This window comes from Gobio gobio (genome assembly GCF_949357685.1).
Source record: "Gobio gobio genome assembly, chromosome: 20".
Taxonomy (NCBI): domain Eukaryota; kingdom Metazoa; phylum Chordata; class Actinopteri; order Cypriniformes; family Gobionidae; genus Gobio; species Gobio gobio.
Genome location: NC_137113.1, coordinates 40,901,598 through 40,928,745, shown reverse-complemented (window position 1 = coordinate 40,928,745; position 27,148 = coordinate 40,901,598). Strand labels below are relative to the sequence as shown.

Below are 27,148 nucleotides of genomic sequence, written 5' to 3'. Positions count from 1 at the left end.
TCAAAATGCCGCCACACCTCTGGGTGCGCTCGTGCCCAACTTCCATATGAATGAACTGAAAACATTAGCTTATTTCCTTGTTCTTCGTGCCAGTGTGCACGTACAGTCCGTAACGCTAGCTACAACTTGCTGGTTGCTATCGTGCCTGTAAAGTGAGGCTGTTTAAAACGTGTATCGCGATTCGTTTAACATCTCAACCGATTTGAATCGTCAAATATTTGTATCAATTTTCAACCGGCTCCGACTGAATCGTTACATTCCTAATGATCAGTGCTTTTTTGCAGCCCAGAGAGAGTGCGGAAGTTGGGAAGATTAAAGGTCCCATGGCATGGCATTTTTCTATAATTTTATAATGTTTCCTGAGGTGTACTTATATTGTTAGTATGATTTTTACATCATAAAGGCCCGGTTTCACAGACAGGGCTTAGACTAAGCCAGGATTAGGCCTTAGTTCAATTAGGACATTTAAGTAACTTTTATAAACGTGCCCAAGAAAAAAACATTACTGGTGTGCATCTTGAGAAAAAACAATGCCACTGACATATTTTAAGATTTGTCAGTGCAAGATTCTTTCAGTTAAAATAGCTCAAACATGCATTTTAGTCTAGGATTAGCTTAAGCATTGTCTGTGAAACCGGGGGTATATGTCATAATTTAGAAATAAAAGGTATTTTTTCAATATTGATGTTTGCCCTGTGGCTGAATGCCCTGTTTCAAGAGGCGTGTCTGCTGTGAGACTTCAGTAAAAACGCCCACTGTTGTGATTGGCTGACATCTTTGCATTTGAAATGAGTGGAGGGGGCGTGGTTTAACGAGGTCTACGAGGTCTACGAGGCACGAGCTGCTGCCAGAGAGGATGGACCGGAGTTCACTTCACATCAGTTCTGTCAGTCTCAGTTCAGTGAACTGTTGTAGTTACAGCATATACTTCAGGTTATTAATTTATTTCTAGTCGGAGGGACTGTCACTCATGTCAGAAAGTTAGTAACTTTAGTAAATTATGGATCAGCGCTGACTAGAGACGCGAACCGTTTAGAACGATTCAATCCGATTTGGTGAACTGATTCGGTTCACTAAAAAGAACCAGTTTAAAAGAAAGATTGTTCGCAAACCTGACATCACTGTACCAGAGACGGAGCTCAGCGATAGCTAACAAAGTTATTTATAGTAACTATTGAGTTATGAGAGAGCTGTCAGTCAGCGCGAGTTTATGGTGTTTGTATCTGAGAGTTCTGAATAAACACGAGTCCCAGTCACACCGAGTCCTTCTTCATCATTATTACCAACTTTGTAACACATGCAAAGTACCATTACAGCTGTCGAGATGAACGAGTTACGAGTAAGTGTTGATAATAGCATTATTTTTAGATATGTTCCTATCATATGAAAACTGTCAGTGACGCGCATTGAGTACACAGCGCAAACAAAGACACCACAGCAGTAATCGAATATAATCCAGTTTATTGTGGGGATATCTGGCTAGCCTAGCCGGATACGCTCACGCTTACCCCCCTTTTGCTTAATCTCGCGCCGCGTTTGGTGCCTCCGCTGTGGGCCAGATGCAGTACTGGGGGTCGGTGATGTTGAAGGCCGACCGGTCAGTGCAGCCTGAGCTTCGCCGTGTGTGAGGTTTATCTCTAAAGATGTTACTCTGCTGATGTTGAGCAGAAACGACTGTATGCACATTTTAGAACAGATAGACGCGACGAGGACGTACAAAAACACTGACTCACAAGATAGAAAACACGAAAACACCGTTCTGTCTGGAGAGAGAGAAGCCGCAGCGTGTGCACGAATAATAAATAATTAGCTACACATCAGAAATCACTGATTACAGATCAGAAGGAACTGAAAAAAGACTTCTGTTTTCATTTGTACATCCAAACACTGAGAAACTGCCAGCTTTCACTCGTTCACAAGCAATGATCTCTCGAGCGCTTGCATGGGCGTGCCAGATTCTCTGGGCGGAGGAAAGGGAGGTAACCGTTCCTGCATGGACGTCAAACCAGGAGACTTCAGGATTGGCTAGTCTGGCCTGTCATTTTCTCAAAGGCAGAGAAAGACAGCCAGAACTCGGGTTTACACCGATCAACATTTCTATCCACTCTGGGACAATATTCAGGCTAGGGGAACTCATATTAATCTTGAAAAACCTCATAAAATGAAAATTTCATGCCATGGGACCTTTAAGTAAAACGCTCTGTGCAACATATCATGTTTTATTAACAAAGTTTGTGAGGAAAACGTTCAAATGATCCAATCAGCATGTGAACAACAGTTTTCTGCATCCCTCCGCCACTCCAAGGCCTCACTCTTGGTTGGTTTCCTATCCCAGGATATGGGGGAGTACTCTGGTTTCGAGCTCAGAGCCCTCTCCTCGGACAGCACGCCAAATACACATGCTCTTTAATCTATCCGATCATTTTTAAGTGTGAACTCGTGAAGTATCAATTTAACTCTCTGGAGTCTGAGCTCTTTTGAGGCCCTTTAGAAGTTTTGACATGCTCTGACATTTGTGTTTTTTCAGCTTATAAACATATTAATGGCAAAAGTGTAATTACACTGTATTCAGCACAAACTGGGCTACCAGAATATGTGAGCAACATGTATGTACATGCTTGTATTTTTGAGAGAAAAATGTTTACGTATATGTATATGTAAAAATGTATATTTTTGAAAAAACAAAAACATTTTTTTAAATTAAGGCCTCAAAACACACAATAGATATGTGTTCACAAGACCTTTGACTCCTGTGTGTATTTTCACCGTTTTTCTTTAAACTGATGTGAGAATCACTGATGTGAGCCTACTCATTCACATAAAACAATATATTATTTTACAATTTGTAAGACAGTTTCTCTTCACAAAGCCAATATGCGAGGAGGCGTGATAGCTAATGAATAATAATGAGATAACACCTGAGATGACAAAAGAACATAATAGTTCGCATAATGAGCTGCACAATGAATGAGCTTCAGGTAGGCCTATGTGACAGAGAGCAGCAGAGCAAAGGAAATATATTTTTTGTAGTTTATTTTATTTGGAATGTAGTCAAAAAAGGCCTTTTATATTTTAAATGATCAAAAGATTTGACTACACTGCAAAAAAATAACACTTGCCTGAATGATAAAAACAACAGAGTTATTTGAGTCTCTTTGGCACTGATAAGAAAAAAAAAGCGACCGCCGACTCGAGAGGGTTAAGAGAAAAGCTCTGATTGGGGGATTTAAACTTTTGACATCTGGGAACCCCAAGCATATTAGTTCATATAGGCTTGTTACCAGATGCAATGTCAAACATTTTCAGGATAAATACTAGCGGTATTAATCAAGAGAAGCACACTGTGATCATGATGCCAAAACGCATAAAGATTTCAGGATTTAGTTGAAAACGGTGTTGTGTAAACGGCTCCTGACTGTGACTTGACCACAATGACCTGAGCTAAATACATTTCATGCTGACCTGAACATCTTCAGCTGCAGTTTCTAATCCATACAAATCAGAAGCTCATGCTGAGGGGCCCCAGAAAAGCACATCCATCACCTCTTACTTCCCCTGTAGGAGACTTAAATCTGACTCTCTGAAGCTGCTGACTCTTGTTTAGCTAATTTGTGCAGGATGCATCATTGCTCACTTATTGGTAGAGGTGGGAGTGCTCCGATGAATTTGCTGAATAAGCCAACTGAAGATTGCCACCATACACACACTTAAAGACAGTGTTTTGTCTTCTGCCATGTAGGTAAGCAACTACACAACTCAGATCATGCAGTTGCCTTTGCACTGATTTGCACACAGCAGGAAAAGGAAAAAATATTGATGAGAGACATTGGCTATGGATGCTGCGACCTCAGACACGCTAGGAGGATCAACATACAACAAGATTTGCACTTCCTGAAGGAAACAGCAGTGTTTACAACACAGCAAAAGAGTTAACAAGACCAATCGTGATTCAGTATACAAATGATTCTATAACATACCTGTTGGTTACATTTTGTATCCTGAACATTCGATAAATGTAACTCAATATTTGCAAACTTCAATCTTTTTACAAAGATTTACAAAAACAACAGATACAGTAGATTGCTTGCATACTGTTTCTACAAATCAAAGTTTAGAGTAGGTTCAATTCAAATTAATTTTTAAAACTTAATCTGCATCCATTGTTCAATACATTTCGGCGAGTGAAATACAGTCGTTTCAATGGGATTTGGGAATCGGATTCTGTGATTGGGAGTTTCGCATGAGGGACGAAACATTTTCCCACACAGGTTTCGTTTTCAAATGGGCCATGCTTCTGTGCACTGCAAAAAATTACTTTCTTACTCTATATTTTTGTCTTGTTTTCCAGCACAAATATCTAAACATGCTTAAATCAAGATATATTTACTTGAGGAGCAAAATTACTTATGATATTAAGTCTTCGTTACTGAAAAAAAATTACCAAAATTTAAAACAAGCATATGTCAAATGTATTTTTCTGACCCCACTGGCAGATATTTGTTCTAATTTTAAATATAAGCTTACTTAGTTTTGATCATTTTTTCATTAAACAAGACTTAATATCTTAAAGGATTAGTTAATTTAGTTCACTAAAATGAAAATTACCCCATGATTTACTCACCCTCAAGCTATCCTAGGTGTATATGACGTTCTTCTTTCAGATGAACACAATATGAGTTATATTAATAAATATCCTGATGTGTCCAAGATTTATAATGCCAGTGAATGGGGCTCACGAGTTTGAAGCTCAAAAAAGTGTATCCAGACCATCCATTATGAACTTACGAAAAAAGCGTCACTGTAAAAAATTATTTGTTGACACAACTTGACTTGGTCAAGTCATCTTGTTGCATTGACTCAGTTAAGTTTAGCCAACATTAGTAGTACTACTCAACTTATATGTATTTATTGAAATACATTTTCAACAAATTGGGACAACGGACTGTATCAATTAATAAGCATTATATATAATGCTTATTAATTGATACAGTCCGTTGTCCCAATTTGTTGAAAATGTATTTCAATAAATACATATAAGTTGAGTTAACTTAACTACTAATGCAATATAAGCATATTTTTTGTTAAGTCAACTTAAAAACATATTGGTTGAACTTAATTGTTCATGTTTTCACAACTATTAACCAAGTTTAATTGACATAAAAGAGTAATTTTTCCTCAACATCACAACTTAACTTTTTGAGTTTACTAGACTTCATTGCTTGCTTTGACAAGAAGTGGCATATGACGTTGGACGTAGCGTAAGCATTTTGAACTGCGAGAGGCGTTACACTTTCTTCATAAGTAGAATATGAAAGGTGGTCTGCCGGAAGCTAGATATTTGAGTTTTAAATATGGGTATTTTTCCTACAAAAACCCATCGATTCGCTTCAGGAGGCCTTTTTTAACCCCCTGGAGCTGTGTGGAGCACTTTTTTGAGCTTCAAACTTGTGAGCCCCATTCACTGTAAATGTATCTATCTAATAATTCTCAGGTGAATGTATCTTGAATTGATCATGTTAAGATATAATGACCGCTAATATGACTGCACCTTTAGGGTTTGAGATTAAGAACAAATCCAAACCAGAATATTTGTAGAATACCAATACAGTGTTTTTGAAAAGCAACATGTTTTTAGGACAGTACATGGCTGCTAACATCTTAATAAACCATTATAGTCCATATATCATTTCAGTCTAATCAAACGTGGAACAAAATAGCCTGATGTTTAATGATGCATTTGTGTTGTGAAGAGTGTCTGGACTCTGGGGTTTTGTAATTTGTATTCTCCTGTATGTGTTGAAAGGTGGGCCCTTTGTATCGCGTTTCCTGAGAGCAATGAGTAATGATGAGTGAACAACCAGATGTATCCAGCTCCCTAGGTGACCATTTTCACTTATCCATGAGCCACCTTCACTCCTTCTCATCTGATATAATCTGCTCAGGATGAGAAATTAAAGACAGGTCCCTAATGAGAATGGTGAAGACTTCATGATCTTCCCAGTAGGGGTCTTTTGATGGCCAGATATTTACAGTTCAGCTTGAGATAATCTTTAAAACAGACTTTAGTCCCAACTGTCCCACAACAGTTAATACAATTACCACTACAAAACCCTAAAAAAAATCTCCAAAAACACCCAAGCAACAGCATCGCCATTCTAAATGGACAAGCACAACTGACATTTTCTTCAATGGAATCTAGTTATTATTTATAATACACTCTCTTGGAACAACGGATGGTTGTCTGGCATATTTTTCAAAACTGAAAGGAATACAATGTTATTTTATAACACAAAAGGAGGACAGGATATTCATCAAAAATCTGTGTTCCACAGAAGAAGAAAAAAATGCCATACTGGTTTGGAATGACATGATGGTGAACAAATGATAATTTTCGCACAAAATTTGCTCCTGAAGGCTATTCATAATTTTCATGTGACGTCACACCATTATAGGAACGCCCACCTGGAGGGCAAAACAACTGCCAGTCAGACATTTTTGCCAGGTTTGTAGTACGTTTTAATGTGGTAAGACAGTGATATTAAAAGACCAAATTCAATATACACCTTTTTGATGTTGCATACTTTGTACAGGCAAGCAAATGAACACAGAATATTAATGCAACACAAGGTTTCTTGTTAAGTGTTTTTCCCATCGAAAACCATTATAAAGAAAACGTGTTGCTTTCATATTCTTGGCTCATCTCGCCTGTATATAGTATGCATCATCAAAAAGGTGTAAGCTGAAATTAATCTTTTAATATCACTGTTATAGTACAGTAAGGCACTTTAAAGTAGGGTTGCACTAATAAGGATTATTGGTAACACTTTAGAATAATGGTCCGTCATTAATAGGTAACAATGCAGGAAGTAATGCAGGACTAATGAGTAGTACTACATTAACACTTCAGCTACTACTACTAACTAGTATAGAAAAAAGCTTAACTAATCGGTAAGTAATATCGAATTTAGGAGATAGTACCTTGTTAAGTAATCAATACTTACTGAATGAGATTAGCCTCATTAATAACTATTAACTAACTGACAAATTATAAAGAACATTGTTGTGTGTCTGAGACATAATCAATCATCTTTTTTACTCTGAATAAGTTCATAAAATGCATCACTAGTTACTCAAGGGTTACCTAGTCACTATGCAGGAGGTACTAGTGATCTGGACCATTATTTTAAAGTGAAAAAGATGTTTTTTCACTTTAAAATAATGGTCCAGATCACTAGTAGTCCTTGAAGAGTGACTACACTCTAAAAAATGCTGGGTTAAAAATAACCCAAGTTGGGTTGAAAATGGACTAACCCAGCAATTGGGTTGTTTTAACCCAGCGGTTGGGTTAAATGTTTGCTTAAAACAACTCAATTGCTGGGTTAAAATAACCCAATCGCTGGGTTAAAATAACCCAATTGCTGGGTTAGTCCATTTTTAACCCAACTTGGGTTATTTTTAACCCAGCATTTTTAGAGTGTAGGTAACTGAGTAAATACTAATGCATTTTATGACTTGTTACCGGATTATTTAGCCTGGCGTCGGTTCATCCCAATCAGTTTTTCTGCATAGTTAATCTGTGTTAACTAACTAGGTCACTCGGTCTATTAACAAACATTACACTCGTGCTAAAAATAGCGCTTCAACCCGGGCACGTCCTCATACAGCTTAAGGGGTTAACTAGTACTGCAATTTAAAATAAACCCCATATCAGCAAATCCGTGTTTAGTGTTAAACTTTATTTAATCCTTATTGGTGAAACTCACCCTATGAGCGTTTTAAAAACATCCCGCTGTTTTTAGTGATTGAAATTCTGCAAACTGCAGCAGGTGCTGTATATGAATCACAAGTGCCCAAAACTTGCATCTTGTTCACATATATATATATATATATATTTTAAGCTTGTGCTGCACTTCTATCGGCTGTTTTTCCCTCAAGGGCTCCGCGGCAGTCACATGACTGAAAATTATGAATCATCTCTTGAAAAAATAGAATTGGCAAAAAACTAACTGGATTCTGGTGATGTCTCTAATGTCTAAATGATAAATGTCATTGTCGCTGCATACAAATCCTACATATTAATGGAGACCCAGGGTCATCAGTCAACAAATCAGTGCAAAATCCTACAGGGTATCATCATGGTACGCAGCTGGGGCTTTGAAAGACCCACACCTGAATCAAACAGTGTAACGGCTGGGATGTAAAATGAGAATGCTGGAGGGTTGCCAAATCTCACATATTCATGCCATGCAGTGAAGCACAGTGAACAGCTCATTTTCTGTTTATTCACTGATAAACAAAGTCCTCCAAGCTCATTTTTCTTGTTTAAATATGCACGTAAGTAATCTTGGGAATGTGAAAGTCCATGCAAACATTTGCTCTAGAGCTCATTAATTTTTTCTATCTCATTGTACATAAACAATCAGAATGAGGGAGGTATGCCAGTGAGGATTGTGGGAGCTGAGAATGAAATACAAGGAAAAGAGTATTTGAATTATTTATGGATTCAAGTGAAGTTTGAGGGAGTCGGTATGTTCATGGAATGTTTAAAGTTACCAAAGAGTTTAAACTCTCAATAGCTATGTATCAAAGTTGTTCACCCAAAAATGAAAATTAGCACGGAAAAAATGCAACGCCTCTCGCAGTTCAAAATGCTTACGCTACGTCTGACGACATTGCACATGAGTTACGCTCGTCAGACGTAGTGTAAGCATTTTAAACTGCGAGAGGCACTACACTTTTTTTCGCAAGTTGAATACAGAAGGCAATCAACCGGAAGCTAGATAATTTACTTTATTTACATAATTAATATAACTCCGATTTTATCCGTCTGAAACCTCGGATGACTTGAGGGTGAGTAAATCATGGGCTAATTTTCATTTTTGGGTGAACTAATTCTTTAAGTAACCTGGATGCCAGCCGAACTTAGCCCCGCCCACAACATTTGAGTTCGGGAAATTCGGTCTGGACTTGATCTGTTGTGGAGCAACTATGCTCAAACAGGACTGTTCGGACCAATCAAATTGTCAGGGCGGGCTTTATACGGACAGATGATAAACAGTAACGTAAGCATTCACACCTCCAAAGAGCGATTGGTTAAATTCGTTCTGATCCTAAACAGAGAACTTGTTCGTGCAGCATTCACCTTTACTATTTCTCTCAGAAATGATGATACAATACAATACAATAACATTTTATTTGTTAAGCACATTTAAAACAGCCGAGGTTAGCCAAAGTGCTGGACACTGACATAATTACAACAAATAAAAAAAAAACACATAACATAAACACAATACACATGATCGTGTTGGTAAGTACTCCATGTATCCTTAAAGGTCCCATGGCATGAAATTTTCATTTTATGAGGTTATTCAACATTAATATGAGTTCCCCTAGCCTGAATATTGTCCCCAAGTGGCTAGAAATTTTGATCGGTGTAAACCGAGTTGTGGCTATCTCTCTCTGCCTTTGAGAAAATGACAGCCCAGACGAGCTGATCTGGAATTTTCCTGTTATGAAGTCATAACAGGAACGGTTACCTCCCTTTGCTCCACCCAGAGGATTTGGCATGCCCATGCAAGCGCTATATTTGTCCTTGAGAGATCATGGCTTGTGAACGAATGAACGCTGGCAGTTTCTCAGTGTTTGGATGTACAAATGAAAAAAGTATTTTTTCAGTTCCTTCTGATCTGTGATCAGTGATTTCTGATGTGTAGCTAATTATTCAAGTTCACACAGAACTTTATTATTCGTGCACACGCTGCGGCTTCTCTCCCTCCCGACAGATCAGTGTTTTTGTGTTTTCTATCTTGTGAGTCAGTGTTTTTGTACGTCCTCGTCACATCTATCTGTTCTAAAATGTGCATACAGTCGTGAGTTTCTGCTCAACATCGGCAGAGTCACATCTTTAGAGATAAACTTCACGCACGCTCGGGCTGCACTGACCGGTCGGCTTTCAACATCACCGACGCCCAGAACTGGATTACATTCAATTACTGCTGTGGTGTCTTTGTTAGCGCTGTGTACTCAATGCGCGTCACTGACACTTTTCATATGATAGGAAAATATCTAAAAATAATGCTATAATCAACACTTACTCGTAACTTGTTCATCTCGCCAGCTGTAATGGTACATTGCATGTGTTACAAAGTTGGTAGAATAATGATGAAGACGGACTCGGTGTGACTGGGACTCGTGTTTATTCAGAACTCTCAGATACAAACAAAATAAACTCGCGCTGACAGCGCTCTCACAACTCAGTAGTTACTATAAATAACTTTGTTAGCAATCGCTCAGTCTCTGGTACATTAGTGATGTCCGGTTCGCGAACTAATCATTCTTTTGAACTGGTTCTTTTTAGTGAACCGAATCAGTTCACCAAATCGGACTGAACCGTTCTAAACGGTTAGCGTCTCCAGTCAGCGCTGATCCATAATTTACTAAAGTTTATTAACTTTCTGACATGAGTGACAGCCCCTCCGACTAGAAATAAACTAATAACCTGAAATATAAGCCAGTAACTACAACAGTTCACTGAACTGAGACGTGCTGAGAGAACTGATGAGAAATGGACTCAGGTCCATCCTTCTCTCTGGTAGCAGGCTTGTGCCTGTTCGTGCCTGGTAGACCTCGTTAAACCACGCCCCCTCTGCTACAAGATCTGATACTCATTTCAAATGCAAAGATGTCAGCCAATCACAACAGTGGACGTTTTTACAGAAGTCTCACAGCAGACACACCTCTTGAAACAGGGCATTCAGCCACAGGGCAAACATCAGTATAGAAAAAATGCCTTTTATTTCTAAATTATGACATTTTATGATGTAAAAATCATACTAACAATATAAGTACACCTCAGGAAACATTATAAAATAATAGAAAAATGCCATGCCATGGGACCTTTAAATTCTTTTTTACAACACCGGCAAAGATCGTTTACACTCATCTTCTTCTTCTACTTCTTCCAGCATGCGTGCAGTTGAGTTCTGTTGACAACTATGCGTCGCTCCGTTGCTCTGATTGGTTGTAGTAGGTCTATCCAATTGAGGTAATTTATGTGTATTTGTGTAAATGTTCATAAAAATAAGTGGATGGAACATGCCTATCAAATGAAAGAATATTGCCTATAGCCAAAGTTTGCAGACAGTTGAGGTCTGGCTCAGCAACACGTTTTCCTTCATTTAATTAAATGTGTGACTCGTCAGACCCATTGATCTGTTCTCTCCTTCAAAAAACAAAAGCACATGCAGCATTTAATAAACTCTCACTCTGAGGCCCAAACGACTGTGCATGTCTGTCTGTCTGGGTTGCAGGACTCTAATTGCGCTATAATCCTCCTCTGTTTGAGAGGTTCCCATGCAAGCTCTCGGTCCTGTCCCAACCTGCAACCTGGCAGGTCCACTTGAGCAGGGCAAGATGAGGAATTCTCAACATTCCACAGGGTCAGAAGACTGGAAGAACCAATCAAAGAGACGAACACAACACCACTAGCTTCAGCGCAGAAAGAGAACATAAAGAACCACTGGGCACTCCATGCTGAATGAGCTGTTTAAAGAGGTCGTAAGAAGGGTATATATTTGTTTTGTGCTCTGAAAGGCTGCCCTCTCTGAAAAAGGGATCAAGTAGGGATAGGAACAGTTTACTCTAGCAAACCTGAAATTAAAAATGACGCCTTTTACTTTCTTAAAAATACTTACTGTGCATGATTCATGTGCGTACTTTATTCCAAAGACAGACATGTTTGTCTGTGGTATCTTTAATCGAAATATAATGAATTGCTTCTCATGATCCAGAACATACTCAAATGCATAAAACCAAGTCAGTTTATAAGAAGATAAAAAGACCTTCATTTTACAGGATGTTCTCATTTGGACCAATTTCCTTATATATTGTCACAATTATGATATGAAGATGGTTCTCTATAAGTGGGAACAGTGTTACTTAAGGGAACGTTTACACGAGAATGATGTACTAAAAACGTAAACATTTTTCCTTTGCTTTTTTCGTGTACAGGCGACAACATTTTCAAAAAGATCCTTGTTCACAAATATCCGCAAAAAAGACAAAAAACGTTGTATTCTGCTGTGCAAGGCCAGTAGTTGGCAATGTCACTTTGTAAAGAAACACTACGCGCCTATAGAGGATGTAATACGTGTACGTATAACGTCACCATTTTCACAAATTCACATTTTTGTAGTTTCTGCGGGAATTAGTAGAATTAACGTTATGTGCAACCCTGCGCGAAATTCAGACCCGTCACAACAATACTAACACGCTGTCATGAGGAAAAATCCAGCAGAACACCCGTTCGCAGTGTTCAGAGGGTTAACTGGACTGAATGAGAGGAGGCAGGTGCGTGTCAACTCGCTGTCGGTCGGAGAGGAGAGTGCAGCTGATATATCGATACTGTAGAAACAGTACACTAGTAGGTATACACACAGGTTCGAAGACTCGTTCTCTTGCCCCCTACAGTGCAATTCGGCTAGGTATACATCCGCTGTAAAATATCAAGGTGAAAGTCATCATAGCTTGCGTAGTATAGACCCAGCTCCCAACCCAACTTTGAGAATAGATTGATTTTTTTATCGCCCGATTAGAGTCTTACGTTAACGCAGCACGTTAACGCCGATAACGGCCCACCACTATTAAAAACGTAAGATTAAAACTCAGCTGATGCGCATTCTTTGTTCTTCATTTTCTATAAGCAGGGTTAACAAACCTTGTATTTTCGTGAAATTCATTAAAAGAAAGTACACCGCCATCTTGCTCCGACCAAAGAGTCTTGAACGCACATGATGTCGTAAACACGACTTCTCACCTCGTAAATACGAACATTCCAGGAGGACTTGAACGCACCATTTCAAACACATTTTCAAAAGTTTGCGTTTTCAGGCCCCCAAAACTCTTGTCGTGTAAATGATTGGCCAAAATGTTGTGCGAAACGGTCCCTTAGTATCATTGATATACTATCATAGTTTTCTGTTAATATTTTGAATTAGATTTTATTTTTTAATTTTCACTTTAATTTTAGTTCATTTTTAGTAATTTTGTTGCAGGTTTTTGTCATTTTATGAGTTTCTTTAATATATCTATATAGATTTTATTTCTTTTGAGTTGTTTTATTTTAGTACTTTAAGTTAAACTAAAGTAAATGGGAAATACAATAAGCTGAAATAAAATAAGTTTTTCTATGTATTTTATTTTAAGTAGACATTTATTTAATTTTAAGTAAAAAAAATAATAATTTAATTTAAAGGGTTAGTTCACCCAAAAATTAAAATTCTGTCATTAATTACTTACCCTCATGTCGTGCGACAACCGTAAGACCTCCGTTCATCTTCGGAACACAAATGAAGATATTTTAGTTGAAATCTGATGGCTCTGAAAGGCCTCCATTGGCACAATGCACGGTTCACTCTCAAGACCCTTAAAAGGTACTAAAGACATCGTTACAAAGTCCATCTCACTACAGTGTTTCTAAAATAACTTTATGAATCGGCGAGAATAGTTTTTGTGCGCAAAAAAACCCTAAATAACGACTTATATAGTGATGACAATTTCAAAACACGGCCTCATGAAGCTTCGAAGCGTTATGAATCAGTGAGTCGAATCATGATTCGGATCGCGTGTCAAACCGCCAAACTGCTGATTCAGCTCACTGATTCATAAAGCTTCGAAGCTTCATGAGGCCGTGTTTTGAAATCGTCATCACTATATAAGTCGTTATTTAGGGTTTTTTTGCGCACAAAAACTATTCTCGGCTATTCATAAAGTTATTTTAGAACCACTGTAGTGAGATGGACTTTGTAACGACGTCTTTAGTACCTTTTAAGGGTCTTGAGTCGTGCATTGTGCCAATGGAGGCCTTTCAGAGCCATCAGATTTCAACAAAAATATCTTCAGGTCTTACGGGTGTCGAACGACATGAGGATAAGTAATTAATGACAGAATTTTCATTTTTGGGTGAACTAACCCTTTAACGATAATAACCCTGAGTGAGGCACACCATGTGATTCCCCAAAAAGCCTTAAAAGGAAAATCCTTCACCTCCCTTGTCTCTTATGTCTCCATTTCACAGTAAAATCTCTAAAAGCAGTGTTAATGCATGTTGTAAGTGGGTGATCGCACCCCATTCCTGCATTATTTAAATCTTCACACTCCTCTTGCTCAACTAAATCTAATTCCTGTCTCTGTGGTGAGAGAGTGCAGACATTTAGTTTTTGGTTGTAAAATGTAGAAATGTATTTGTCTCTTTTCATTTAAAAAGCCTCAGTTTGAGCCAGCACATTCCATCTCCCAGGATATGCTGAGGGAAGAGAGGGGTCTGGCAAGTGTCCTGCTTAGACAAACGTGGCCTACAGTAAAGAGAGATTTGATTAGATCTCTTTCATAAGATGCATCAATGCCCTCATGCATTTTTTTAAAATTACATTATTCTCTATTATATCTTTATATATAGCATATTTTATCCCAAATTGTCAGGAGGCTACTATAATCCTAAAAACAAATATCATGCTCTTTTCTATAGCCCAATAATGAAAATCATGCATCATTCATCCAATGCATTTAAAAAAAATAATAATAATAATAAAAAAGTAAAAAAACAAAAAAATCAAGGACATCATCAGGATCATTTTTATTTAAAATTTTATATAAATTGAAATCTAGTTTACAAGTCATTTAAAATAAATTCTACCATTGTGTTTTACAAAGAAGATAAAATATTCAATCTGTTCAAATTAATTAAATATATTAGTTAACATCTACTAGCAATGAAAAATATGTATAAAGCATTTATTAATCTTATTGATTGATGTTAGTTTTTAACATTCACTAATGCATTATTATCAAAAGTTGTGTGAGAGCTATAACTACATTAATCATTTTGTAATATTTTTCCTTATATTAAGATATTATGTTTCTTGATAAATGTATATTTTGTGTTATTTGCATTGTATCACATGATTTTTACTAGTTTTATAAGTGTTACGTATGCAAAAACAATTTTGAAGAAGAATAAGGAAGAAGGAAGGGTTAATGACAGTCTTTTGGCCATGGAAAAGGCTCATGTTTTTGGAACGTGAATAAGTGTAAACTAGTTTTGTGCTTGATTTCTCTTTGTTTCGTAACCAGACAAAGAAAAAGTAACGCTTTACAAGACAAGATATGGATTCACTCATCAAATCCTTTGTGCTACACTTTTGTGGAAATGGCGAAGAACGGAAAATGGCTCAGGTTGCCATTAAAAGTTGTATCTGTTCATTTTATTTAATGGACCTGAGCTAACAAATGTATTGCTCAATTTTTGAATTAACCAATGTAAAATGGTCAAATAAACCAATATTAAAAAACAATATTTAATATTTTTTTTAATATAATGACATACACAAATTCAGAATTTAGAACTTCAATGATTTTAAATCATCTTTATCATTATAATGTATAAAAAAAAAATTGATCTAATTTTCATGATGAGATTGACTGCACTGCACTGACTTTATTAGCTCGCCTTTCACAAGCCGGCGTGTTGTCAGTTTTATAGCATGTAAAGCATCTTATAGGATCTATTTAAGTGGCTGGCAGATAGTTAAAGTGAACACAGCTGGGTCTCCTTTAACCATGCATCTACCCGTCTAGCCTTCTTAAACATCCAAAATGCCATGTCTGTACCAGTGCACCCACATGCCTATGATGGATGCACTCACTGTGACCATGTGGCCCCCTCTCATGTTTCAGAGCCTGGACAATATCACGCTCCCCAGATTGCACAGCGCATCGATCCAGTCCTTCAACAAAAACACTGCATTAAGTGGTGAATTTATAACATCTTGATGAACCAGAGCGGTCAGAAAAGAAGTGATTTAGGTGATTACAAGGAGATTCCACAGTTCTTTGAAGCGCCTCCTCCGGGGCTTGTATAGATGAAACTAGATGATATAGGCTCTTAATTAGCAGGAAATCACAAATAAGGAAAGAGCTATTTGGGGGAACTCCCTTCGATCCCACAACAGAGGCATAGCTGACAGCTTCAAAAAATACATCAGCTACAATTACATATACAGCACATTCAATACATTTTCTCACTAAAGCGAGGTGCTGAGCCGTATTTGTGTCACTAATTCTGGTACTACGTGCTTTGATATATAGCAGCAAGCCATTGCTGAGAGTTTTCCCTTTGAAAGCTACCACAGAGAGGGTAATAATAGGTTTATCAGGAGCATAAACAGTCTCTCCGGGCAACTGGTTTTACCGGCACAGGATATGAGGGAATGACAGAGCTCTGCCGAACAAACCCTGAAGATAGCTTTGAAAATATCTACTTCGAAGCAAGAAAACTGTACACTTCTGACACCAGACAATATCTTATAACAACAGTAAAAGGCTAAAGAGAGTAGATTATATGGTCACAATTTATGGTCCAATTCTCACTATTAATTAACTATTAACTACGACTTTTGCCTCAATAAACTCCTAATTACTGCTTATTAATTGTTAGTAAGGTAGTTGTTACGTTTAGGTATTGGGTATTAAGGGATGTAGAATATGGCCATGAAGAGTAAGGCATTAATATGTGCTTTATAAGTACTAATAAACAGTTAATTTCCTAGTAATATGCATGCTAATAAGTAATAGTGAGAATTGGACACTAAACTAAAGTGTTACTGATTATGTTATGTCCGATAGCCCACAGTTAGCTTTAAATCCATGTCTTGAGGTGTACTTCTTTTGGCATAGCCAGCAGCGCAGGTAAGCCTAAAACAGGTTCAACTGGACCCATCTGAATTACTTTGTAGCTGCAGGCATGTCTCATAAGAAGGGAAATGATAATGCAATGATCTCAAAGTTGCAGTAGCTACTCTACTGTCCTGCCTTCTCCAGCTACACAGTCCTATTGTTTTGACTGTTCTTGGCGTCTGTTGGTGCGTTAACACCCGTCCTAATTCACGGATTTGTATTCAAATGACCTCAGCTGGGTAACTAGAACACAGTAGAAATTGTAAACTGATATACACCAGAAAAAGAGCTTGAACGCCCTTTATTAGTATTATAAAAAATGTGTCAATTATAGCTGTGTTAAAGTATAGAAAAATGTTTCAACGAGTCTAGTAACAGGTCAGAAACACAGTGGGACGGGGATGATATCAAATTGGCCAATTAACATATTGTACAATGTTGCATAGTGCTGAATTATTATTTATGATAGTAGTATGCCACATAGCCTACTTGGTGTCAGTGCCATTACCCCAAAAACCATATGCTTACCATAAAACAATAGCAACAACAGCATAGCCTATCAAAGTGTCATGGTGGTATTTTTTGTTAGTGCGTTTAGTTTAAGAAAACTTCAGGGTTTAAAATTTCTGAAACATATGGGCCTATAAAAACAACTCAGGAGGAAGCCTAATATAAATGAAAATAAATACTGTAGATGAGCAAATAATTTGTGAAAGTTGAGGACACTCACAATGAAAACATTTTGCGTTTAAGGTTGAGAGGTCCGATTCATTTTAGCCAGTTGGTTCATAAGATTAAATGATCCCATTCACTGAAGAATCTATAACTACTGATGCTTTGAGAGTTTGCCGCGCTATAAACAGCTGGTTGTTGGTCACCAGCTAACATAACTAGAAACCACAAACCAGCAATCATGCAGCTATTATTAATGATAATATTTAGTAATATAGTTCTCTAGAGATTTTATTGCTACCATGTTAGTTTTGCTCTTGAATCATCCCTTATCGTATGGTCAATAGTAGCCTATTGAATCGGCAAACTACAAAAGTGGTGAATAGGCAACGAACGCTTTGCGAATCTGTTCGACCGAATCATTCACAAGAATCGGTTCAAATAAACAATTCGCGAATCGGACACACTAGCGCTGCAGGTGTGAAAGAGAGGTGGTGTTTTTGTCTCTTTAGATGCGCACAGCTAGATCAATTCATATGACATGAATCCATGCAAGGAACATAAACTTGAACTAACATAAACTAAAAGGTTTGTAATGTTTAATATGTGTCGTCATTCCTTAGTCTCTGTGTTTGCTCAGCTCAGAAAGACAGAAAAGAAGCAAATGTGACATAATGTAGCCTGATATCATTACGCAAAACAACTGAGGGTACTTACAAGTTCTTCTTTTCCTTTTCGGTCTGTTTATGCATTGCAACAGAAAATCCAAATAAACTGCCCTTGGTTTTTCCTTCTTTGATGACCGGGAACTGCACGTCAATGTTAAATCCAGTGTTCGTTTGAATCGCGTAGATTACGAGTACGCACAAGTGCAGAGACTTTCCTGCCATATTTAATATTCCCATCTCTCTCTCTTCCACTAGCACAACCAAAGCCAATAAGAGTGAGTTGGTCAATCACACGCCATATAGGTAAGCGTCTCCTTTCACTCTCTGGCACTGAGCTGTAAGGTGTTTCTGGCTGTTCTCTGTTCCCCGCCTCCACACACCCTCACAGCGAATTCCGACCTGCCGCTGTCCGCCACACTTAACCAGTCCTGCTTCCACAAATAGAGGACTAGAAAAGAAATGTTCCACAAGTCTGATAAGGAGAGAAGAGAGAGTCCTTAACCCCCCCCCCCCCCCTCTCTCTCTCTCTCTCTCTCTCTCTCTCTCTCTCTCTCTCACACACACACACACACACACATGCACACACTTTCAAGGTTTTGTTATTCAAATTTTACCCCAGTGGTGGGTGAATCTCAAGAGAACATGTCCAAGTCACATTTCAAAACAATCGGGGGGAAATTTGATTAATTTAGGACTATAATATTACTTGTGGAATAATTTCCATAACAATTAAGCACAATGCTTAATAATATAAAATGACAATATTTTGTTTTACCCACAATAAAATCAGTAAGCTATACAATCAGTACAACAAATACTATAATGATGCATAAATAGACTACTTTAAAATTCAATATAGAATTTAAAACATTATTAACATTACGCTTATGAAGAAATATATATTTTTCGGCATTGATTTAATGAGAACTGGGTGAAAATGCTTATAATAACCTATTAAAATGGAATCGCCCCAAAATGGCTGCATTTTCAAGCAAAACAATTAGATAAAATGTCGATTTTTTAATGAGATTCATCCATTTACTTGAATGGCACAAACTTAGCAAAACTATATCCCTCTCAAAAACACATATTTAAAACTTTTTTCCCCCCAGAAAAAAAGTACGATTCAATAAGCGTTATTTCAGCTCCTCATGAGAATCGAGACTCTTGACTCCCTCAGATGAGCTGATTGGAGCAGAAGTGCCGTCACACAAGAGTCCTGATAAGAGCAATACTCATAACAGACCAACGACTTGACCCAGGTCATCACAACATGATTTGACTGAATGTAGACCAGGAGGCAGCAGACCAAAATGAATCAACATTCAAATAACATTACTAGAGATTTTCATCTTAGTTTTATGATTACGTTTGCCTGCTTGTGTGTTTGGGACAAGGCTTGATTCAACTTGTGTCAGGGACCTTAAAACGCCACCACCCTCTCACTCTGATGTGCCTTGTCATGCCTTGGAGTTTCTCCTCCCTTTTCCAGGGAGGTGGGGGATGGAGGTGCGGATGGTTTGGGGGGGGAATTCACCCTCTGAACTGAAATAATAGCTTTGTAGATAGCAGATCACAGGAAAAATTACAGACTGTCCCAGCTTCTGTAACAGGGAGGAAGACTCCCTCGTGGGAAAACACAGCAGCAGATACAAGTCGCCAAGCAGATCCGAATCTATTTAAAAAAGCATGGAAATGTTTTTTTTTTTTTTTATTTGCTACTAAATTTACATTCCCTGTAGATGTGCTTTTTGGACCTTTCGGATTATCCTTAAGCCTTGAACTGTATGCCCATGAAAGTCATTAGACTGTTTTAGAATTATCCATATAGGGGAATACAATGAAAACACTCAAATATTTTTTGGCGGAAATGGAAATGGCAAAGTACAGTTGGTGCCCAGTAAATGGCAAAGGCCAAGTTGATCACACTACAGAGATACTCCTCAGCTCCAGAAAATATGTTTGGGGTAAAGATTTTCATATCAAACTGGTTTTAAAAGGGTCCTATTATGCGTTTCCACTTTTTCAACTTTAGTTAGTGTGTAATGTTGCTGTTTGAGCATAAAAAAAGATCTGCAAGGTTACAAAGAACAGAATCCCCTTTTCAAGAACTACAACAAATGGGTCATTTGGACTACAATGCAATTTTTCTGAATCTTATGAAGTCACAATGTTGCTTATTTAAATAATTCCCACCCACAGAATATGCAAAAAAGGGGATGAGGCCTGGTTGAGCTGCATTAGAGAAAACAGTGTTGTCGCTATGTCAAAGAGACAGTTTTTTCCCACGTTTCCAAAACTCATTTGTTTGACTTTCCTAAGGCTGACAATCTTAGAGTGGTTAAAATTCTTTTTAAACATATTTCCTGAACATTATAACCCCAACATTTATCTGTGCGCTGCACATTTTATAGAGAACAGCGTGTATTCTGTTGCTTTTGTAAGGCAATTCCATAGACTGTAAAAAAATATGGATGTAGTGTCCGTGATGTCACCCATAGGATTCTGAAGAGCAGTTTTGAAGCATAAAGTAGGGTCGAGGTGGTCGTTGCCATCTTGGCAGCTCGTCACTTGGATAACAGAAAATGGTCAAAGAGGCGTCACGTGGGTGGAGCTGAGATGACGCGATGACTAACAGACAGCAGACAAACGACAATCCACCTGTCACTCAAAGTGGCCACGCCCTTAATTATGCAGAACATTATATAATGTAAACAAATGAGTTATAAAAAATTCACCCCCTCACAGTTGTCATGAAGGGCAAAATGAGCCATTTAGATCAAAATCACAATTTGTACCAGGCTGTAAACATGTTTTTTTTCTGCTGTATATTTGGGCATTTTAACATGGGGCGCAATGAGATTCTGCTCCCTTTTGGAGCCTGTCCCTATTGGCCAGTCAATGAATTGCAGTTTTAAGGGGGGGTGAAATGCTGTTTCATGCATACTGAGCTTTTTACACTGTTAACTTCACAAAATCAACCAAAGAAGTGTGTTTTTGATTGTCAGGGCAAGGCAACCCTGTACAGCTTCCCAAATAAACCAGCGTTAATGGGACAGTGGATGCAGTTGGTTTTTCCGGTGCAGCAACGGAGTTGTACAAGTGTTTTGTTTGTTCCCTGCATTTCGCCGACGATGGTTGTAAACAAAGCCCAGTTCCATGCCGGATTTGTAGGTCGTCTAATGCTGAAAGATGGAGCAGTCCCAGCGATTAAGGTTCACGGTTGTGTGTTGGAAGCAGGCGGTGAGTAAAACTGCTTCAAATGTCTTTGTGTTGTTAGCTATCGACTCGTTCATTTAAATGCGCAACAATTACATTGTTTTTGTAAACACGCACTAGTCTGACGTGCAAAACCGTTCCTCTTGCTACTGCTATCGTTTAATTGCATACAATAGTCCATAAACCAAATTAAGTCCTCATAAACCATGATTAAACACGCACAAATGTTGTAAAACTCGCGTATGACAAGCCACTAAGCAAATATATACAGTTACAGTACATACCACATAGAGACGCCCTGCTGTAGTCGTCGTTGTTGCTGCTCCTGTTCAATTTCAGCCTCCGGATCAGATTCTGGATCATATATGCATGTTTGAATCGGATTGATAGCTATGGTTTATTTAGGATATTTAGTTTAAGGATGTCACAGATGAAACTGTGGGAGGTTGCCGCTTGGACGATTCACTAGCCTGGATGCCAGCCGAACTTAGCCCCGCCCACAACATTTGACTTGATCCGTTGTGGAGCAACTATGCTCAAACCAGAGCTGTTTTGACCAATCAAATTATCAGGGCGGGCTTCATACGTTGATGGACAGATGATCAACAGTAACGTAATCATCCACGTCACCAAAGAGCGCTTGGGTTGAATTAGTTTACTAAACTGAGAACTTGTTCGTATATGCATTCACCTTTACTATTTATCTCAGAAATGATGGTGTTGGTAAGTACTCTGTGTATCCTTAAATTCTTTTTACAACACCGGCAAAGATCGTTTACACTCATCTTCTTCTTCCAGCGTGCGTGCAGTTGAGTTCTGTTGACAACTATGCGTCACTCAACATACGTCACTTACTCCGTTGCTCTGATTGGTTGTAGGTCTATCCAATTGAGTGCAGAGGCATTTTCTTTCCTGGTTCGGTTGAAACACGACCTCATAATCACAGCCCAATGGAGCAGTATCAGACTCATATTCTGACTAGAATCTGAGTATGACGAGACAACGTCAGGCTAACGATTCACTGCTCCTTAGGAAAATTAACTATGCTTTTATGATTGATTACGGTTTGTATTACCTTAGTTTTCTGACAAATATTACAATTAAATGGTGGATAACATCGCATCTATAATGTATAAGAAAATTACACAAAAATGAAATCCGTTCTGCACAATCCTCTTGTTCGTTAACATTGTCAGGGTCTGAATCAGGCTCGAATTGATTTGAAATTGACGCCATACTTATTCATATTTACACTCGAGAGGAGGGACTTTCCCGCTAAGCGGTGCCAATCACAACACACTAGGCCAGCACAGCACGAAATCACAGCTCATTTCGTATTTTGGAAGGAGGGGCTTCATCGAAAACAGCGTGTTCGAGCCAGATTGGGGAGAGAGGTGCTATAATAATGTAACATGTGAAAAATAATAATTTTTAACTATCACGCATAAAAACCTATTCTAGTACACCCAAAAACAAAATCAAGACTTCGTAAAAGGGTAAAACGATATATCTTTACCATTATCTTTATAGTTATCATCCTTGGTGTGAACGGGCCTTTAGCTTTACGAATTGCCATGAGATTATTAAAAATCTAGACTGGACCTGAGCCATATCTGAAATATCCTAGAGACTTGGGACTTGAGAGTCACTACCTAGCAACACCTTAGAAACCACCCTGAACACTACCTTATCAATGTGGCAGCAGCTTCTGCATGGCAAACACCACTCACATTAAATCTCGTTTTAGCAACTGATTGCCTCCATTTTCCCGTCATATACTGGATCCTCCGGCTTTGCATTTCCAGTGTCATACGTAAAGCATACGGGTTTGTAAAATGGTCTCAATACACTCCCTCCAGCTCTTCACTGCACCTGAAGCAACCACACATATATATCTCAGTCTATTGAGCCTGACAGATGATGTTACCTGCTTTACTGTGAGCTCTGTAAATCTAGTAGGGGTCTGTTCTGGACAGATATTACTCTTGTACATGACAAGAACATTTTTACATATGCATAAAGGGAATGCTGAGCTGGGTCCATGAGTGTGAATATTACACAGCAAATGAGACACAAATAGCCTGTGAATTCATTGATGGTAGAGAGAAAAAGTGGGATATTAGTAGCAATATGTTAATAGGTTTAATGTAAATTTCTACAGGTCTCAATTCGGTGTACATTAACAGTGCTGTAACAAAAGGCATGTCCGTTGTATTGTTTCCCAGGCCCAGACCCTGAGTAAACCAACACCAGTCCGAGTGCTTTCTGGAAACAAAGCCCCCTAGTACCCTAGGCTTTACCACAGTCTAACCACAGTACATACTTGGATGCAATGAGTAATATACCCTAAAGCTCCCTTATTTCTCATGTAATGTCTCTTTTTAACTCATAAACTTGTTATACCTACAGCAATGTGCTATTGCCAACAAATTAAAGAGTCAATTTCCCCTTAAAATAAAAATACTGTAATTATATGTTTAGAAATGTTGAAGAATTTTCATGCATTTTCATACAACAATGATTTTAAAAAGTGACACAACAGCACCTTAAAGGCCTGTTCACACCACACTCAAAATAATTTCTTGTTGAATTGAATCAAGAAAGCAGCATCAACTATATTGAGTATTTTTTTTTACAAATAACCATTTAGTTATATGAACAAAAGAAAGTCAAGTAAAGCTGACAAAATTTCTTTAAGTAAATACATTGAACACAATTAGAATTTGTCACTGTTACATAATATTTATATGTGCAGTTTACTTAATAATGTTATGTTACATTTATAAAAGTTTATTATGTTAGGTGAACACATTTATTGATTTAATTTACCTTATTAAATTAACTATTTGCTCTACAAGTGGAAAACTATTAAATAACAACAAGCTTATTTTTAGAAATAAAATGCAAAAATAACTTAATTGAGGGCAGGAAGTCCATCCAATAAATGTGAATGAGTGCCCACAGCCTAAACACAGGCACCACTCTTCTGCATAATGGGAACCACAAAATTACAGAAACTCCTGTCCAACATAACTGACCATTAAACACTAACATAAACTAACAACATCTTTCCCTTTACTGAAAAACATAAAATAACACTTGAATCCCTAATTTTACTCTCCTAATGCAGTCCCTTGCAAAGCACGCTGGGAGATCTACTGCCCAGTTTGTTCATTTCACTCAGCAATGTTTAGTTCACTGAACAAACACTTATTAAGTAAAGCTGACAATGTTAATTTTTAGTAGAAACAACTCAGTAAATTTAAGCTAATTTAGTTTCATGGGTTATTTAAGTAATGTGAACAAGGCTGATTTGAGTGCAACTAACAACAGTGAAAGTTCTTTTTTTTTGAGTGCAAAGCAAATGTTCAGTGCAATTAACATTTTAGTTTGAATGAACGACTGTTTAGACCGACGCAAACATGCCGTTTTTTTTTCCATTGCATTGTGAAAATGCTGTAAGCATCCAATAAGATTTGCACTTTTAGTCACATTTCCAGAGCTGCTGCTTTTACATAGAAGTACAACTTGGTGGTTTAGAAAAATAAATGTGCAAAAAGATCCATCGCTAAACATACTGTCAGTGGAACGTAAGCAGATCGTACGAAAAATTTACAAATGAGATAACAATACAAATTCATAACAATTAGCCACTAGTTTGCCAAGTTTCAAATTGCCTTGAGAGTGTTGATGGTCTAACTCTAGTCTCAATTCATTTAATAAAAACACAAATCTAGATGTAAACTAAAATAGTATTTCCTTTTTTCGCTCCTCAATAAATTGTTTTTACTGAAGAACATACGGTTCTTGAAACTTGGTTTCACAATCATGGTTAATTTAATATATCAATTGTCCTAGTTTTCTGCTTATAAAAGTCTGAAAACAAGCAGCACAATTACAGTAGAAATATAAGAAATATCAATTCTCACATATGTCATAACACAGCATGAAATATAATAAATAATATATAAGCATACAAGTTTGGAACACCATGAGGGTATAATAATGCCAGAAACTTGTTCTGAAGGTGAACTGTTCCTTTAAATACTACAAATAATAGAGATACATGACTAGAGGCCCAAACATCTTCTATGCTGAATGACAATGCATAGACATTACCTTAGGGCCATTTCTCAGTGAGATCAGTTTAGTCACTTAAGATAAATGAAGCTGAGAGGGAGAAATCTGATCTCTGATCACTTTAAGGCTTGTTACATTGTTCTTAAACGGCATAGTCCTGTTGACCCTTGAACCCCATGGCCTATGTCTATTTCTTCAGGTCTTTAAGGGTTATCAGTTGTTAATCCGTTTTAGACATTGTCAGTTGGCGTAAACGGGGTGGATAAACACTGCCCAAACAAAAGAGTATGAATACAGACAAAAGCAGTCAAGTCAGAGCATTATTCATTGCCACAGTAAATATGCAAGCTAACCATGTGCATTAGTGCCCGCCCGCTTTTTCAGCGCCGCTGGTTCCATAAGTCTTTTTTTTAATGAATTTTTCTCAAGGGATTTTAAAATAGTCTTCATTAAAGAGCAATGAACCAAGCCAATCAGCTACGAGGAGAAACATAACACTATAAATTATGATTTGAAGCAAAAAGGTTTTTGAAAATCGGATAAAAAGACAAAGGTACAAGACTGTGTACTTAACAAGTTTAGTGAGGAAAAGAATGCTGATGCTTTGTTGATTGCATTAAATGTTTTAACACGTTAAACGCATGCATTGACACGTTAATTTAGACAGCCCTAATTTGTGTGTGTGTATATATATATATATATATATATATATATATATATATATATATATATATATATATATATATATATATATATATATATATATATATATATATATATATATATATATATATATATATATATATATATATATATAGTATGTAAAGCTAATAGAACTAGATGTTTCAATCCCTTTAGTAGGAAACTCTTGATTGTAGCAGCCGGTGTGGAGTGGTGAAAAGAAGGGTAAGGTATGTCATTGGGGTCATCAGGTGGGCACCCTGCTTCATCGACGTTTCGTTGATTGAAGCCCACAACGTCTCCAGAAGGCTCAACGGTGTACCCAGCGTCCCAGGTACACCCCCCTCCATGCCTTACCCTCCATATTCCTGATGGGCTCTGCATGGCAGGGGCGTCCTTCTCCCTGAGTCAGGCCTAAGCCTGACTGCATACCATTTGCCTCTACCTTGCTGCCCAGTTAGGGTCTTTGCGCTTGATCCAGAGCCAGTTACTGCTTTTTTCAGCAGCGCTTGACATGGACTTGATGGCCTGTTGGAGAGAGCGACCCTTCACCCCTATTTTTCTCAGTAAACTCGTAGTAGATGTGGCAACAAATCCCCTGCATCCCACTTCTACTGGGAAGATGCTGGTCTTCCAGCCGTTCTGAGATGCTTCAGCTGCCAGGTCGGAATATTTGTTCTTTTTCCTCTCATAAGCCTCTTCAACCCCATCTTCCCATGGTACTGTTAATTCTACAACATATGCCAGCTTTTTTGTTGGAGACCACAGGACAATGTCTGGCCGGAGTGTTGTAGCCACTATTTCTGGGGGAAACACAAGTTTTTTATCAAGGTCTACTTCCAATTTCCAATCCCGCGCTGACTGCAGGATGCTTACATCCTTAGGTGTTGTACTATTTTCTTGATGTTGGCCAGCTGGTACAAAGTTTATGAAGTTGACCTGTCCTGCTGATGTTTGTGGGAGATTGTTTGTGGTGGTTCGCCTCTGTTCCATTATTGATGCCAGCTCTCTGAGTACTTGGTTATGCCGCCAAGTATAGCGCCCTTGGGTAAGACTTGTGGTACACCCTGATAGAATATGCCTTAGGGAAGCAGGTA

General features: G+C 37.9%; 1 protein-coding gene across 2 annotated transcripts in view; it reads right to left on the bottom strand.

Moving 5' to 3' along the window:
* The window catches only part of itga3b (integrin, alpha 3b), a 68,148-nt gene extending 49,535 nt beyond the window's left edge, over window positions 1-18,613 (bottom strand). Inside the window, exon 1 of one of the 2 annotated variants that reach the window (XM_079845642.1) lies at window positions 18,121-18,613. In XM_079845642.1, coding sequence (XP_079701768.1) covers window positions 18,121-18,308 — 188 coding nt within the window. In that variant the 5' untranslated portion in view covers window positions 18,309-18,613. The remainder of the gene's footprint in view (window positions 1-18,120) is intronic. The other variant, XM_079845641.1, reaches the window with a different exon arrangement.
* Window positions 18,614-27,148: the final 8,535 nt, after the last annotated feature.